Source organism: Neolamprologus brichardi, chromosome 16 (genome assembly GCF_056152115.1).
Source record: "Neolamprologus brichardi isolate AB-2024 chromosome 16, ASM5615211v1, whole genome shotgun sequence".
In the NCBI taxonomy this organism is placed as follows: Eukaryota; Metazoa; Chordata; class Actinopteri; order Cichliformes; family Cichlidae; genus Neolamprologus; species Neolamprologus brichardi.
In genome coordinates, this window is record NC_142119.1 from 33,502,431 (window position 1) to 33,517,216 (window position 14,786).

General features: G+C 41.4%; 1 protein-coding gene across 1 annotated transcript; it reads left to right on the forward strand.

Annotated features, from left to right (window-relative positions):
* Nucleotides 1-9,345: 9,345 nt before the first annotated feature.
* Nucleotides 9,346-14,516, forward strand: serpine3 (serpin peptidase inhibitor, clade E (nexin, plasminogen activator inhibitor type 1), member 3). The gene is made up of 8 exons (XM_006799146.3): nucleotides 9,346-9,610; nucleotides 10,323-10,550; nucleotides 11,019-11,261; nucleotides 11,852-12,050; nucleotides 12,158-12,258; nucleotides 12,347-12,433; nucleotides 12,517-12,600; nucleotides 14,361-14,516. The coding sequence occupies exons 1-8, from the start codon at nucleotides 9,346-9,348 to the stop codon at nucleotides 14,411-14,413; spliced, it is 1,260 nt and encodes a 419-aa protein (XP_006799209.1). The 3' UTR covers nucleotides 14,414-14,516.
* Nucleotides 14,517-14,786: the final 270 nt, after the last annotated feature.

The window sequence follows — 14,786 nt, forward strand, 5'->3', positions numbered from 1 at the left end:
GACTTTTGTTGTGATTTGGCGCTATATAAATAAAATTGAATTGAATTGAATTGAATCCAGATCAGTCAAACACGGTGTGCTTGGCGCAGACACCAACTGATTGCTGTAGTAGGGTCCATGCTCACAGGTGCTGCTCGTAAGGGATACGATTGTAAGCACCTGGGGTACCAGAACCTCAAAATAAGAGTCAACAGCAGAATAAGTTGTTTGGCATTGGCAGAAGAGATTTGGCAAATTTCTCACGTGTTCAAACTGAATACTCAATCTGCTGTTCAACCTTCAAATGCATTTTTCCTTGCAGATGTGGCGCAGTTTATGCAGAAAGGCTTTCCAGCAGTATAAGAAGCATTGTTATAATAAAAAAAAATACTTGCAAAAAAATGAAAAAGATATCTTCTTAAGAGAATTTTCTTGGAATGTGGCGACTACAATAAAGTATTTCAATACAACGCAGTGCTGCCCCCTTGTGCTGAACTTTGAGATTAAAGAAGTAACTTGAGTACAAGAGTTTCACTTCTAGTGATTTTCTTTTTATTACTACTTAAGAGTCGGGTCTCGCCTTTGAAGTAACCTCCATATGAATAAATTCAGGTAATCTCTCCACAGGTTTTCCAGGACTCACTGAAACAGTATCTGCACGTGTCAGACCTGCCTTCACTGAGGTCTGCAGCTCTCTTCTGCGTCTCGGGAAAATCTTTAACGACCTCTCGTTTCAGCTCGAACTGTGAAAGCTGTCTCTCTGCACCGCTTGAGCACTTACGCAGGTGCGAGCCTGCCTGTGTGGTCCACAGTCTGAAGAAGAAAAATCCAACATTAGTGCACATTGGTTGTCATGGTGAAACCTTGCAACCCTGAGGAGGTGATGTAATCATCCACCAATCAACACAGAGATTTGTGTAATATATTACCTCTTCAGGCCAAGTCTGGAAAATAGATCAGTCTGCAAGCTGAGATCCTGAGATCCCAGACAGTTTTGGAAAATTTGTTCAACAACTTGGATTAAATGTATAAAATTTTAAAAATCTGTGCAAGGAAACATTTGGACATATTAGGATAAAATGAAATGAATAATAGTTGGACTACAGGGCTCTGCAACATGTAAACAAACAAACAAAAAAACAAACAAAGATCTGAAAATTACTTAAATATAGAGAAGACACAATGTAGAGGCAGGGAAGACAGAAAAAGGAGGATAGTGGATTTTCAAATTGGGTTAGAAATATATATATAAAAAAGAAAACCTGATTATAGGTCTGACCAGGGGCGATCCTAGGATTAGAGCTTTGGGGGTGCTGAGCACCCAGAGAGCTGCCCAGCCAGGCAAGATAAACTTTACGCGTCATGATGAGACTTCTTCCCTGTCTCTGTCAGTCCCTGCATCCTTAAATGTCTCCAGTTGTCCCGAGTTCTCTATAACTGTCTCCTTGGTGCATTTAAACCCCTGTTCCTCCCTGTTCCTCCCTGTCCTCGTCGTCTGTTGTCTTCTTCTCCATTACGAGTCATCATAATTTTACCATCTCTGTGCAAGTCTGCAAATTTCTTTATTAAATTCAATATATTTGTACATTTTAACACAATTTAATCCCCACATTTGTGAAAGAAAAACAAAACACTTTTTTGAAAAGTCTGTAACAAAACCATCAAATCTGATAAAGGTTATTTAAATTCTGCAAAAGAAGAATGGATTGGAATAAAAAATACATATCCTAACCTTAATTACTGGGGAAGAATAATGAATGATGCTCATAGTGAGTAAAAAGTAAACTGACTGCATTTTTTTTGCATGATTCACTTTTAATGTGTATGTATAATATAATACAGATACATAAAAAAACACTCCCAAAACAGAATAAATTATTACAAATAAATTATTACAAAATATTAATAAAAAAACTATAAAAATGGAGGCAACTTTGCCTGTGGTAGAATGTATAAAATGTATGAACAAATCTTTATTGCAGATACTAATTTTGTGTTGTAAGATTTATGACTTTCATGCTTTCATAGTGGTACTTGGGAGAGGTGGGGGAGGGGGGTTATCTATACTTTTATTGTTAAAATGTTACGTCTCAACCATGTACTGTATGCTTTTTATATTTTTAGTAGTGTCTCACACAAACAGCAAATATTGTCAAAAAAAAAAGTCAGAAAAGTAAGAAATCTCTGGGGGTGCTTTGATTCATTTTGGGTGGTGCTGAAGCACCCCCAAAAATGGGCTAAAATCGCCCCTGGGTCTGACTGATTATTGATTACCAGATTCAAATGCTATCACTTGATTGGATGGATGTTATCACTGGTAATCAGCCCTATAGATATGAGTCAGAAGTGCCCAGTTATTATGTATCCATAAGTATACCACTTAACAGTATGTTTAATAAAGCTATTAGCATAAAGGGGAACGGTGTAGTTTTCCTTACAGTGTATTGTATAATAACTACTATTTTAATTATACGTTCACTGGCTACTCATTCACACACATATCTAATTAGCCCATGCTGAAATTAATCATCAGAATAGAAAAGAAGTTATTAAGGTGACATTGACCGTTGCGTGGTTGTTGGTGGCAGATGGGTGATCTACTGGCAGTTTCCCCACACAACTGTCTGTAGAGTTTACAGTGAACGGTCCAAAACAGAGAAAATATCCAGTGAGTGGAAGTTTGGTGAAAATACCTGGTTGTTACTGGAGGTCACTGCAGAATAGCCAGACTGCTTTGAGCTCACAGGAAGGCAACAGTAACTCAAATATCCGCTCATTAGAACCAACGTGTGCAGGTGCCACGCCTGCCTCAATTTCTGCTGTGACATTTGGATGGTGGCGTCAGAATTAGGCATAAACAACACGAAAGCATGGATTCATCCTTCTTTATATCAACAGTTTGGGCTGCTTATTTTATTTGCACTCTTTGTACCAACTAGCCTTGTGACCTTAGGCGGGTGTGCAAACCCTGACCAACCGATATAAATATACCAAATTATCTGTGCCTTCCCTAACGAATTCGTTTTAATTATGTCCCACTATGACTTTTTAATGTTAACAGATGTCTGACTAGGCTGTGAAGAGATTATATTAACTGGCAGCAGATGGCGCTATAGTGAAACAGAAGTAGGATTTTAAAAGTTACACGTACAGCTGCTTTACAGTTACTTTGTCTGATTCTTAAAAGCTTCAAAAATGATGCTTTTTTTGTCATTGATGTTTTATTTCTTTGTTGCAGCATGGGATACTTTCTTAAACATTTAGGGTATTTCCAGTTTCCCACATAGTACCTGCTGTTTCCTCACCCACTTCCAATTTCTTGTGCTTCAAAGAAAATTAAAAAGTAAAACCGAGATTTTTCCCATAACTCTCCAGAGCCACGCTCATGTCCCCGTGAGGTGATGCTTGCACGGGACACGTCCCCTCACGTCGCCCCTCTCCCAGTGCCAGCACTACTGGCTCTAATCCGCCGTGGCGTACCTGGCAGATCGCTCTGGCGACACCGGCGTTGTTGCAGCCTGGCCCGGCCCCACACACCCGCATCCCCTTTAATCCTAATGAACTGCCCCGAGGCCCCGGGGCCCGAAGGGAAGTAGGCCACTGGAGGTGAAGCAGAGTGAGTGAGTCTGTCACATCATTTCTACAACTACATATAAGCTGCTTCCTCTCAATCCTTTGTCACCTTCATTTTATTGTCTTCTTGTGTTGATTTTCATGTAATAGTTCCTCTTCCTTTGCTTTCTACACTGTGACCTCAGATGACCTTTATTTTCCCTGCAAGGGTAAAAGTCACTGGGTGGAGAGAAGACTGCAGTGAAGGATATGAATGGAGAGCCTGGGGATAGCCTCCACTAGTTAGGGATTAAGTTGCTGCTATGTGGAGAAAGGCAGAGATATCACAGAGTTGCACAAATACTCATCAACTAACGGTGCTGCTTTTGTAAGGAAAAAAACTTTATTGAATATTTCTAAGCTCTTGGAAACAAAAAGCTGAATGCATGTGCACATGAAAGGCGTTGGCATGGATCGTTACCTGAACAAACCAACCAGATATGTGCCCAGGAACCTAAGGGAGCGCCTCTTACATCATTAATTTTATTATATAATATAATATGTGTGCAAAGGAGTGTCAGGTAGATCTGCAGGAATCAACAGCTTCTCTTCATCTCGAGTATTAACTACATTTTCAGTTAGCATAGCACTACATTTGAGTTCTGCATAAATAGGTGAAAAACAACCACAAAGAGATATAAAGTGACCAAGGAGAAACTGAAAATGATTGCAAAGTGTGTGTTCGTGTGTGTCAGTGAATGAATGATGTGTCAGAAGGCTCTGAATGCTCAGTTTGCAATTTTTTTCCCCAACTCTTTGATCTCTACGATGTCAAAGAGAGCAGATATCTTTAAGCGCTTGGTGACTCCAGAGTAGCTCGCTGGGTGTCTTGGCGCGGCTGCTGGCCTGCTCCCTTGGGGATTGTGGTCCAGGGTAGATTGGGCATCTTTGTCGCGCAGTTGGACACCCAGGGCTCAAAGTATAGAAACTTGTTCCCACTACTCAAAAATATATAAATAAATAAACCTAGGCAGAGCTACATAATATTTTTGAGTTGTTATCTCACAACTGTGACATACTAAGCCAAATCTTTTTCTTATGGATGGCAAAAAACAAAAAAAACAACCCAAAAATATTTTCAGTGGAGGAAACAACCTCCCATACAAGATCACCACTTCATTAAAAACCAAGCAAGCAACAGCCAATCAAAAGAAAACTTAAACAGAGAGCTAACATGGCTAGTTTCAGACAGAGCATGAACTTAGGGTTTGCACTAATATAAGAACTGCAAGACTTAAAGTGCTTTGCCTTGTAGTGTCGTCTTCACTGTAGCCTGGTACAAGCCAGCTGTCATGCAAGGGCGCTGCTTCAATGACCAAGTAGCTGCTTACTCAAAGAGCAGTGATGATGACTGTGTTATCAGTGTTTGGATCCATCTGCCTGTTTGCCCATCAGTCTCTTTATTAGCCTCCACAGTTTTCAAGATATCATTTTCAAACTCTGTGTGATGCTAGATGCTAATAAGAGCTCAAGCAGATTTAATTTTGGTGAAACTTGGATCAAGGTTAAGATCACACCAAGTGGCAAAATGAATAAAAACTTTGAGAGAGCTGAATAACACTCTTACAAAAAAGCTTATAGAATCCAATTCTGCTCCAATCGTACTGTAAAGCTGCAACAAACACCATTTTAGTAATGCTTCAAGGTCAAATGACAGGGAAAAAGCTTTAGTTTTCACTGTTTTCCCCAAACTTTAAAGCAATATGTTAATCATTATACTTCAGTACAAATGAGCCATAAGATAAGATAAGATAACCTTTATTAGTCCCACACGTGGGAAATTTGTTTTGTCACAGCAGGAAGTGGACAGTGCAAAAGTTATGAAGCAAAAATTAGAATACAATAAGAATAAATACAGTACACAACTGTACAGAATAGAATAAAGTAAAATAATATATACAGTAGAATAAAATATAATAAAATATACAATAAGATAAAAATAGAATACAAATGCTATATACAACTGAAGTAAAAATACAACAATGCCAGAAAAGATTATTGCACATTAGTGTTATTGCCAATTGTGGATGTGTGTGTTTGATCAGTTAAAGTCTTTGTTGTGGAGTCTGACAGCAGTGGGGAGGAAAGACCTGCGAAATCTTTCCGTCCCACACCGTGGGTGCCGCAGTCTCCCACTGAAGGAGCTGCTCAGTGCTGTCAGAGTCTCCTGCATGGGGTGGGAGATGTTGATGCCATGAAAACAATCCAGATGTCATTATTGAGGATTTGTTGACATCAGCATAAAACATCAAAGTTTGAATATAACCCTTCGGGGGTTACTCTACAGCGACACTGTAGAGTAAGTTGACCTGCATCCTGAACTCTGAGTGCAGCTGAAGCTTGATTTTTAGCATGTCCAGGGATCAGAAGTAGAGAGTACAAACCAGTATTTCTACTTCACCAATGTGAACTTGCACCAAAGGCCCCTTGTCCACCAAGATGAAAGCTGCTGTCAATGGTGGCATCTTTACAAAGAATTGTCTTTGGTCAGTCACTGTGATGTCTCATGTTCTCCAACAAAGTCCTTAAAATTCCAAATTCCTGCCTTCAGAGTCGGAGAGTTGGGTTTTAAAGAATGCGTTGACTCTGGTTAATGAAGCCAAGCCACGGCTTCACTAATTAGTCAAGTCCAGTAATGGCTGGAATCCGCTGTTAGTCAAAGCTGCCAAATACCTGATGGCTACCAATCATGCTCTGTCTTCATGGGAAAAATACCCACAATTTATTTTGCTGACTCTCATTTCCCCAATTAAGAGGGACAGTTGAGGGGCAGATCACTCCAGGGCAGACTGATTTTAGGTGAAGAAAAGGGCACACCGTGATCAAATATTTGCAATTCTTCATGTTTTTGGGTTGTTTTTTTTTAATCAAAATGCAATAATAATGTCATGGTGAATGTTAGTAATGAAACATACTGTAAGCATATGTGAACACGACATAGGTAATGTGTAGGTATAAGGATGAGGAAGAAGAATCTGTTTCATAACATAACTACTAAGACTTCTCTCAACAACAGTTGTCTTAAGGTACTTACATTGTAACCCTACAATATTATGTCCAAACACTTTTTAAAACCTCATTCAAAGTCTGTTCAACAACATATAATGTTGTTTCTTGAAGGCTGAGATGCTGTTATGTTATGTTAACGCTTCCACATCTCACAGAGCGATGCCAATTAAAAAATGCTGACACAGTAGTGTGACGCTCAAAGCAAAAATGTCTTTTGATCATCACAACAAAAGGCCAAAGGACTTGTATAACAGAATGGATGTCTTAGTGAGTGTGTCTGTGTGACCTTAAAAAAGAACAAGCAGGTGTTTGCAGTAGTCAGCCCCTTACACAAACATTATAACCTCAAGATCGATGTGATATGATCAAATCATAGTACTGTGCGAGCTGAGATATTTTTCTAGGAAAATGGGGAAAAGGTGCAGTGATTCTTTTGAAACATGCGCAAACATACACAGAAATACGGTATATAATATTGGTATACAGTATATACCAATATATAATATTGGTATTGGGATTGACTTGACAGAGAACAGAGCAAAAGACAGCCAACATCCAAAGAAGAGCTTTGATTGTCCTTCAAGAAGTCTGGAGAACAGGACCGTGGCTATACCAATATATAATATTGGTATAGCCACGGTGGCTATACCAATATATAGGGTATAGCCACGGTCGTGTTCTCCAGACTTCTTGAAGGACAATCAAAGCTCTTCTTTGGATGTTGGCTGTCTTTTGCTCTGTTCCCTATATATTGGTATAGCCACCGTGGCTATACCAATATTATATACTGGTATAGCCACCGTCGTGTTCTCCAGACTTCTTGAAGGACAATCAAAGCTCTTCTTTGGATGTTGGCTGTCTTTTGCTCTGTTCTCTGTCAAGTCAATCCCACAGTGCTTTATTAATGTTGAGGTCAAGGCTCTGGGGAGGCCAATCCATGACTGTTTCAACCATGTTTTATACTTTCTATGCTTATTAGCATACACACTTTGTAGAAGGTATTTTTGCTTATTCACTCTGTGCTAAAAAAAAAAAAACAGAATAATAAAGTAACAGACCTCGAGCACAATCTTTTTTATTGGCTTGTATTGCACAGAAAACCAACTCTGCCATGTCCATGTAGTACAGATAACAACAATAGTGAACTGCCTTTGTAGAAACACCTGCCAATGAAAAAGCTTTCACCCCACTGTGACAATCATAATGTAATTAGCTGTCCTAACAGGTATATAAAAACGCTAAACACACAAAAAGTCCTAAACTAATGACTCAGGAAGCTAGGGTGAATCAGAAAGAAACTTACTGCTAACATAAACGTTTTTGTGTGGTATAAAAAGTAACACTGGTGGTCTTAAAGAGTTACTGCCATGCAGTTTTTGTTACTTTTAGACAGAGGACGGCTAGCTGTTTATTGTACCAGTTATGCTAAGCTAAGCTAAAGGGCAAATATGAAAGCTATCAATGTTAACTACTAATATAAGAACTAATAACTCAAAGAAATACTTTAATTTCCCAAAATGCTGAACTATTCGTAACCCACATGCTTTAAACAGCCTGTTGTTTCGCCTCTAGCTTATTTATAATACATTTTTAACGGTTTATCCCTCAATGTGTTTGACTTTTATTAGTAGTAACCAATTAGGAGTCTCCACAGTAGCATTTTCAGATGCATGCCTGCCCCTCTGTGCACTCGTGTGTGGGTGTTTTTTCCCCTCTCTGCCTGGTTTGGGATTTGCTGGTCGGTGACATGCCTCCCTCCGCCTGGCTCCTTATAGCCCCGCGGAGGTAGGAATCCCGGACGAGTGGTACGGACATCGCCGACGGAGACCGCAAACACGGAGCGGAGCGTTCCCCTTTAAACACGGTCTTATGACTACAGACCGCTTCAGACTGAACCAGAGGCTGACAGCCGAGAGCAGAAGACGGGTTACTCTACTGACAGGAAGCCGGGGGACAGTGACTGACGGCAGGGGACAGACAGGACACAGGTCCGCTGCAGAGGCTGAATGGTCTGTGTCCAGTCAGAGAACAGTTGAACGGAAACTACCTCACCTGTCCGCAGGTACGACACACAGCTGCACCGATAGTTATCATCACAACAGAAAACTATCATGTTAAATGCATTGAGCCGTACCTTAAAAATGCAGCACTGACATATTTTACCTTTACCTCTTAGAGAAAGATGCATTTCAACACCTTGATCTCCAAATAAAAGGAATGTCCTAAATTTAAAACCTTACTTTTTATTTGAGAGAAATCTGCAGTATTAATCCTACATTAACTAAACAGGGTTTCGTTATTATTTGTAGTCATGTATTGACATGTGAAAATCATTTTATTGTGGCAGCTTGCCAGAAACAGCTTTTCACTCAGGATAGGCCATATCTGCTTACCCTTATATGGAGAAAGTACTACACTGAGCATCATGAAAAGGTAACATTAAAGCTTCCCTTTTTGAGTGGTGCAGGTCTGCTTTGCTGTATGCCAGCTTGTTGCAGGCTCCCACATTTGATAACTGAGTGATCCACAAGCAGGATGCAGGAATCCCAGCGGATCCACCTGTCTGGGATGGATAGAGTGGTTAAAATGTGTCCCACTCATTCCTATAAAACATAAAACCCTTAAATAGTTGCATGTTGCTTGATTTCATTGCTGCAATTCTTTTTTTTTTCATCTTCCAGAATTTTGTGTTTTTGTCTGCGTGTCGCACCCTGTGGACACATCCTCTCGTGCAGCACTGAGGAGATGTGTCGGCTGCCAGTGGCCTCACTCATCATTTGCTTCTGGTTGGTGGAGAGAAGCTACTGCAACAACAGCCTTCAGGACAGCATGAGGGAGCTGCACACCAGGTTCGCCATCAGCCTCTACCGGACTCTCACAGAGACGGAGGACAACTCCAACTTGATCGTGTCGCCAGTTAGCGTCTCCTTGTCTCTCGCGCTCCTGCAGCTTGGCGCCAGGGGCAACACACTTGCTCAGCTGGAGGGAACACTGGGCTACAATGTGAATGGTAGGTTTCTGATATTTCCTCTTTTAACATTTTTTAAATATAGGAATGGAAATGTAAGTTTTTATCCAGGTGGCATTAGAGGCTCCTTATGCTGTGTGAAAGAGGCTGAGAGAGGGTGGCCCTCAGTGCTGTTGGTACCAGGTGGTGTGGAGCAGTGCTCCTGCTGCTGTTCGCCCTGCAGAGCACAGTGGTGTCTGGAGCCATAATACCTGCCTCTACACCAACTCTAATCTCATTAACAACTTCTTCAGCTCGGCCTTTGGGTCAAGAGGTTAGGTGTTTAATTTACAAACAAAATGAAAATTACACCTGGGGATTTATCTCCACCTCATTCTAGTGATGACTTTAGGCTCTAATTTAGCTTCCATCATGAAATAAAAAGGATTTCCACGACACCGAAACACATGGTCATCAAAGAATCCTGAATTGAATTGAATCCTGAATTATAATCCCCAGAGGTGTGATTCTCTACATGCATATCTTTATGCCATTGTGACCACTGCAGTGAAAGTTCATGAAAAGCTTCAATAACAGGTGCACAAATAAGGTGCTCGAATTCAAGACGTGTTTCCAGAAGGGTTTCTTTTCAGAGCAAGCGCTGAAAAGCGGTGTTTGACTTGTTTATAGATCATTTTAACTAACTAACTAACTCATCTGGCTGTAGTTGACAACAGCTGGGTAGAAAAAACATCTGTGTCTTCCTTTTCGGCAGATGCCCACGTACAAGACTTCCTGTCGCACTCCCAGGCCAACATGAACAACAACAGCCAGGGGATGTGGCTGCAGCAGACCTGCACATTATTCATCCAGAGTGGTGTTCAGCTCCTGCCTGGGTTCACACAGCTTGCATCAGAGTGGGCCAACACCAGCGTGGTCCGAGCCAACTTCAGCCAGCCCAATCAAACCCACAGCCAACCGGAGCGAGCGGGACACCAGCAAGGTAACCCAGACAGAGCTCCCGCTAACTTTTACTCTTATGCTGACACAGATCAGGGTGGCATAGAGAAAAATAAACATTGATGTGGAGATTTTCAGAGCGCTTTGGTTTAATGCACATCCTGTTTGTGAAAGCACACTTAGATCAAGTCCTCTCACACTGACCACACAACAGCAAACTAAAACTCGACTTCACTGAGATGATGACAATCCTTTTCTGCTGGGCAGCGGCTTCCTAATATGTTGGCAATAAAAACATAAGAGATATTATTTTAGCTTGTGGCGTTCCTCTGCCCCCTGGTGTTAGAAAATATATTAAAGCAGTTTTAATTCCAATTTTCAAAGCAGAGGTTTCTTTGAGAAAAAACATGAATTTCTAACCCATTTTTAGACATTTCTACAGATTGTGTTATCTGCTGTATGGCCTGTAGGTCAGGTGGTCTGTACATTGACCTTCGGTTGTGCGTTTCAGATGAGTCATGGCATCTCCTGGCAGGAAGCGTCAGCGGTGAGCTGTCAGGCTCGGGCGAGGCCCAAGCAGAGGCTCTGTGGTGGGGACACCGGCCGCAGGTGGCCCTGGTCAACACAGTGGCCTTCAAGGGCGTCTGGCAGAAGCAGTTCATGTTCACCAACACCCAGAATCTGCCGTTTGTGCTCTCAGATGGGAATGTGATCAAGGTGCCCATGATGTATCAGGCCGCAGAGGTCAGCTTTGGTAAGAGGCGATGTTTCACTGACACTTACAGGCTTCAGATCCCACCCACTCTCTTATCTGCCCACCCTGTTTCCAGGTGCAGATGCATTTAAAAGCTAAACCTTAATGAGGGGCTAATATATCAGTGTTTTGTTTACAACTGGTTCCCATGTGGTCTGCTGATAGAAATTTGAAAAAGTACTGTTGCTGCTATAATTATAATCGCATCTAAGACAAAACACCACTGCAGTTTGGTGAAACTCATCTTAAAAGTCCCCTCAGGAGTTTACTGATGACCAAACTTCTTTTAACATTTGGAACATTTGCAGTCCCGATCATCACTTGGATTGCTTGTTTCATGCTTTGCCCTGTATCTGTTTTCATGAGAACCTTTTCCATCGTGTACTTTAAAGGAAGTGAAGAACTTCATCATCAATCATTTGCTATCATTGCACTCAACCCGTCAGATTTGATATTATTAATAAAAGCTTTAGTTAAAAAATAACTTATTTCTATGTATGTGTATGTGTAGCTAAACAAAGCATGTAATGACCAAAAGATCTGATGGAAACTGTAAACAAAACACTTGAACTTGTTCACCTCTCTGGCAGGTCAATTCAGGACAGCGTCAGAACAGCGCTACACCGTGTTGCAGCTGCCGTACCTGGGCCGCTCCCTGAGTCTGCAGGTGGTCCTTCCCAGCGAGAGGAAGACTCCGCTGTCCTCCCTCGAGGCCCAGCTCACCGCACGCCAGCTGGCATCCTGGGACGGCGGCCTGCGGAGAACCAAAATGGACATCTTCCTGCCGAGGTGCAGCAGATCACAGACTTTTGTGCTTGAAAACCATCTTCAGGTTTCGTTTAGAAAAAACGAGAAATAAAACAGCAGATTACATAGTCTCCGTCTGGTATTTGCAGATTTAAAATGCAGAACAAATTCAACCTGAGGTCGGTGCTTCCTGCTCTGGGCGTCAGTGACGCTTTTAACCCGACAGCAGCTGACTTCACTGGAGTATCAGGTCAGCTTGTACGTTCAAAATACCTGTTTCAAAAGCTTTTTTGTATGTTTCATGCAAACGGCTGCTCAATATTTTTTACTCCCTGCAGCAGAGGAGGGTCTTTATGTGTCTGATGCCTTCCATGAAGTAAGAATAGAAGTCACAGAGGATGGAACAAAGGCAGCTGCTGCTACCGGTGAGTAACGTCTGCTACAATAGTGGAACAGAAACGAGTGCTTATCATATAAGGTTGTTAAAACGCACTCTTTACTCACACAGCTATGGTGCTACTCAAAAGATCCCGCGCTCCTGTTTTCAAGGCGGACCGACCCTTCTTATTTCTGCTTCGACACATTAAAACAGGTATTTATCCCTTTTTTTTTTTTGCACATTTGAGCAAAACACAAAAAACTGGCACAGTGTTGCAAATCAGATTTGTACTGTCTGACGTAATCTCCAACAAAAGCACTATTTACTTATGCTTGAGTGACGTTTTCTTATACACAAGTATGGTCGACAAAACAAAAGCCTTCCACTGGGGCCAGAACCTGGAGACTGTGGTTGGCTTTGCAGTGGGAAAATTGCAGATAATTTATTAATCATAAAGAAGTAAAATACTTCTGTGTATATGTAGATGCAGCTGAAATCACCCTGTTTTTTAATTCAATTCAATTCAATTTTATTTATATAGCGCCAAATCACAACAAAAGTCGCCTCAAGGCGCTTCATAGATACAGAGAAAAACCCAACAATCATATGACCCCCTATGAGCAGCACTTTGGTGACAGTGGGAAGGAAAAACTCCCTTTTAACAGGAAGAAACCTCCAGCAGAACCAGGCTCAGGGAGGGGCGGGGCCATCTGCTGTGATTGGTTGGGGTGAGAGAAGGAAGACAGGATAAAAGACATGCTGTGGAAGAGAGACAGAGGTTAATAACAGATATGATTCAATGCAGAGAGGTCTGTTAATACATAGTGAGTGAGAAAGGTGACTGGAAAGGAAAAACTCAATGCATCATGGGAATCCCCCGGCAGCCTACATCTATTGCAGCATAACTAAGGGAGGATTCAGGGTCACCTGGTCCAGCCCTAACTATATGCTTTAGCAAAAAGGAAAGTTTGAAGCCTAATCTTAAAAGTAGAGATAGTGTCTGTCTCCTGAATCCAAACTGGAAGCTGGTTCCACAGAAGAGGGGCCTGAAAACTGAAGGCTCTCCCTCCCATTCTACTTTTAAATACTCTAGGAACAACAAGTAGGCCTGCAGAGCGAGAGCGAAGTGCTCTAATAGGGTGATATGGTACTACAAGGTCATTAAGATAAGATGGGGCCTGATTATTTAAGACCTTGTATGTGAGGAGCAGGATTTTGAATTCAATTTTAGGGATCTATTTGTCTGAAACACCATAGTTGTAAATGGACTGATACTTTTATAGCTCTTTTCTACAGTAACTGCACTCAAAGTGCTCTTTACTTCAAGCCTCATTCACCCAGTCGTACAAGCACTTCTTTCTATACCACCTGGGGAATTGATCCGTGACCTTCCAATTGGTAAACTAGCGCATGAAGCACAACTGCTCGCAAAGCTTGCAGCACCTGGTATTCCCAGTTAGTCTCCAGTCCAAGTACGAACCCTGCTTAGCTTCTGAGATCAAACAAAATTGGGCTGGTATGACTGTAAGCTATACCAACTCGTGCTTATTTACAGTATGCATATTGTGGATTTTGCATTAGTTCAGGATGCAGTGGCGTTACTGGTCCAGCTCCCTTGAGATCAGACTGGAACATGTAGCCAAGAGTTTGACATGAAGCGTCAAGGGACGAAAAGACCAATGATCACATGAACTGAGTGTCATGAATATGGATAAAGATATGAAATTACAGCAATAGTTTTTGCAAGGTACCTCTGTTTATCTGAGGCCAGTCTTGCTCTCTGCAGGATTTTCCAAACAATCGTGAAGGATTTGAATATATTGATATGGCCACCTCTAGTGGTGATATCAAAAAACACACTAAGTTGATCTACAAAGACTGCATCATATATCTCTTTAATTATGATTATTATTGCTTAACTAGCATTCCACATGATCCTTTAATGCATAATATTTATTTGCTTTCCAATTCAGGATCCATCCTCTTCATGGGCCGAGTAATGAACCCAGCAGACCAAGCATCCTGAAAGCGTCCAACCTAAACGCCACTCACATTCACCTCCACAGCAGCCCATTTCACTACTGGTATTTATTTGTGGACCAAACGGAGGCTCCACAGACACGTCAGGAAGAGGGACATTATTTTTGTACATATTTGTAAATAAAATTTTAATATGTTTTTACACTTTCGGTGTTTCGATCCTCTTTCCATTTGATGCGACGTTCAATTCAATTCAATTTTATTTATATAGCGCCAAATCACAACAAAAGTCGCCTCAAGGCGCTTCATAGATACAGAGAAAAACCCAACAATCATATGACCCCCTATGAGCAGCACTTTGGCGACAGTGGGAAGGAAAAACTCCCTTTTAACAGGAAGAAACCTCCAGCAGAACCAGG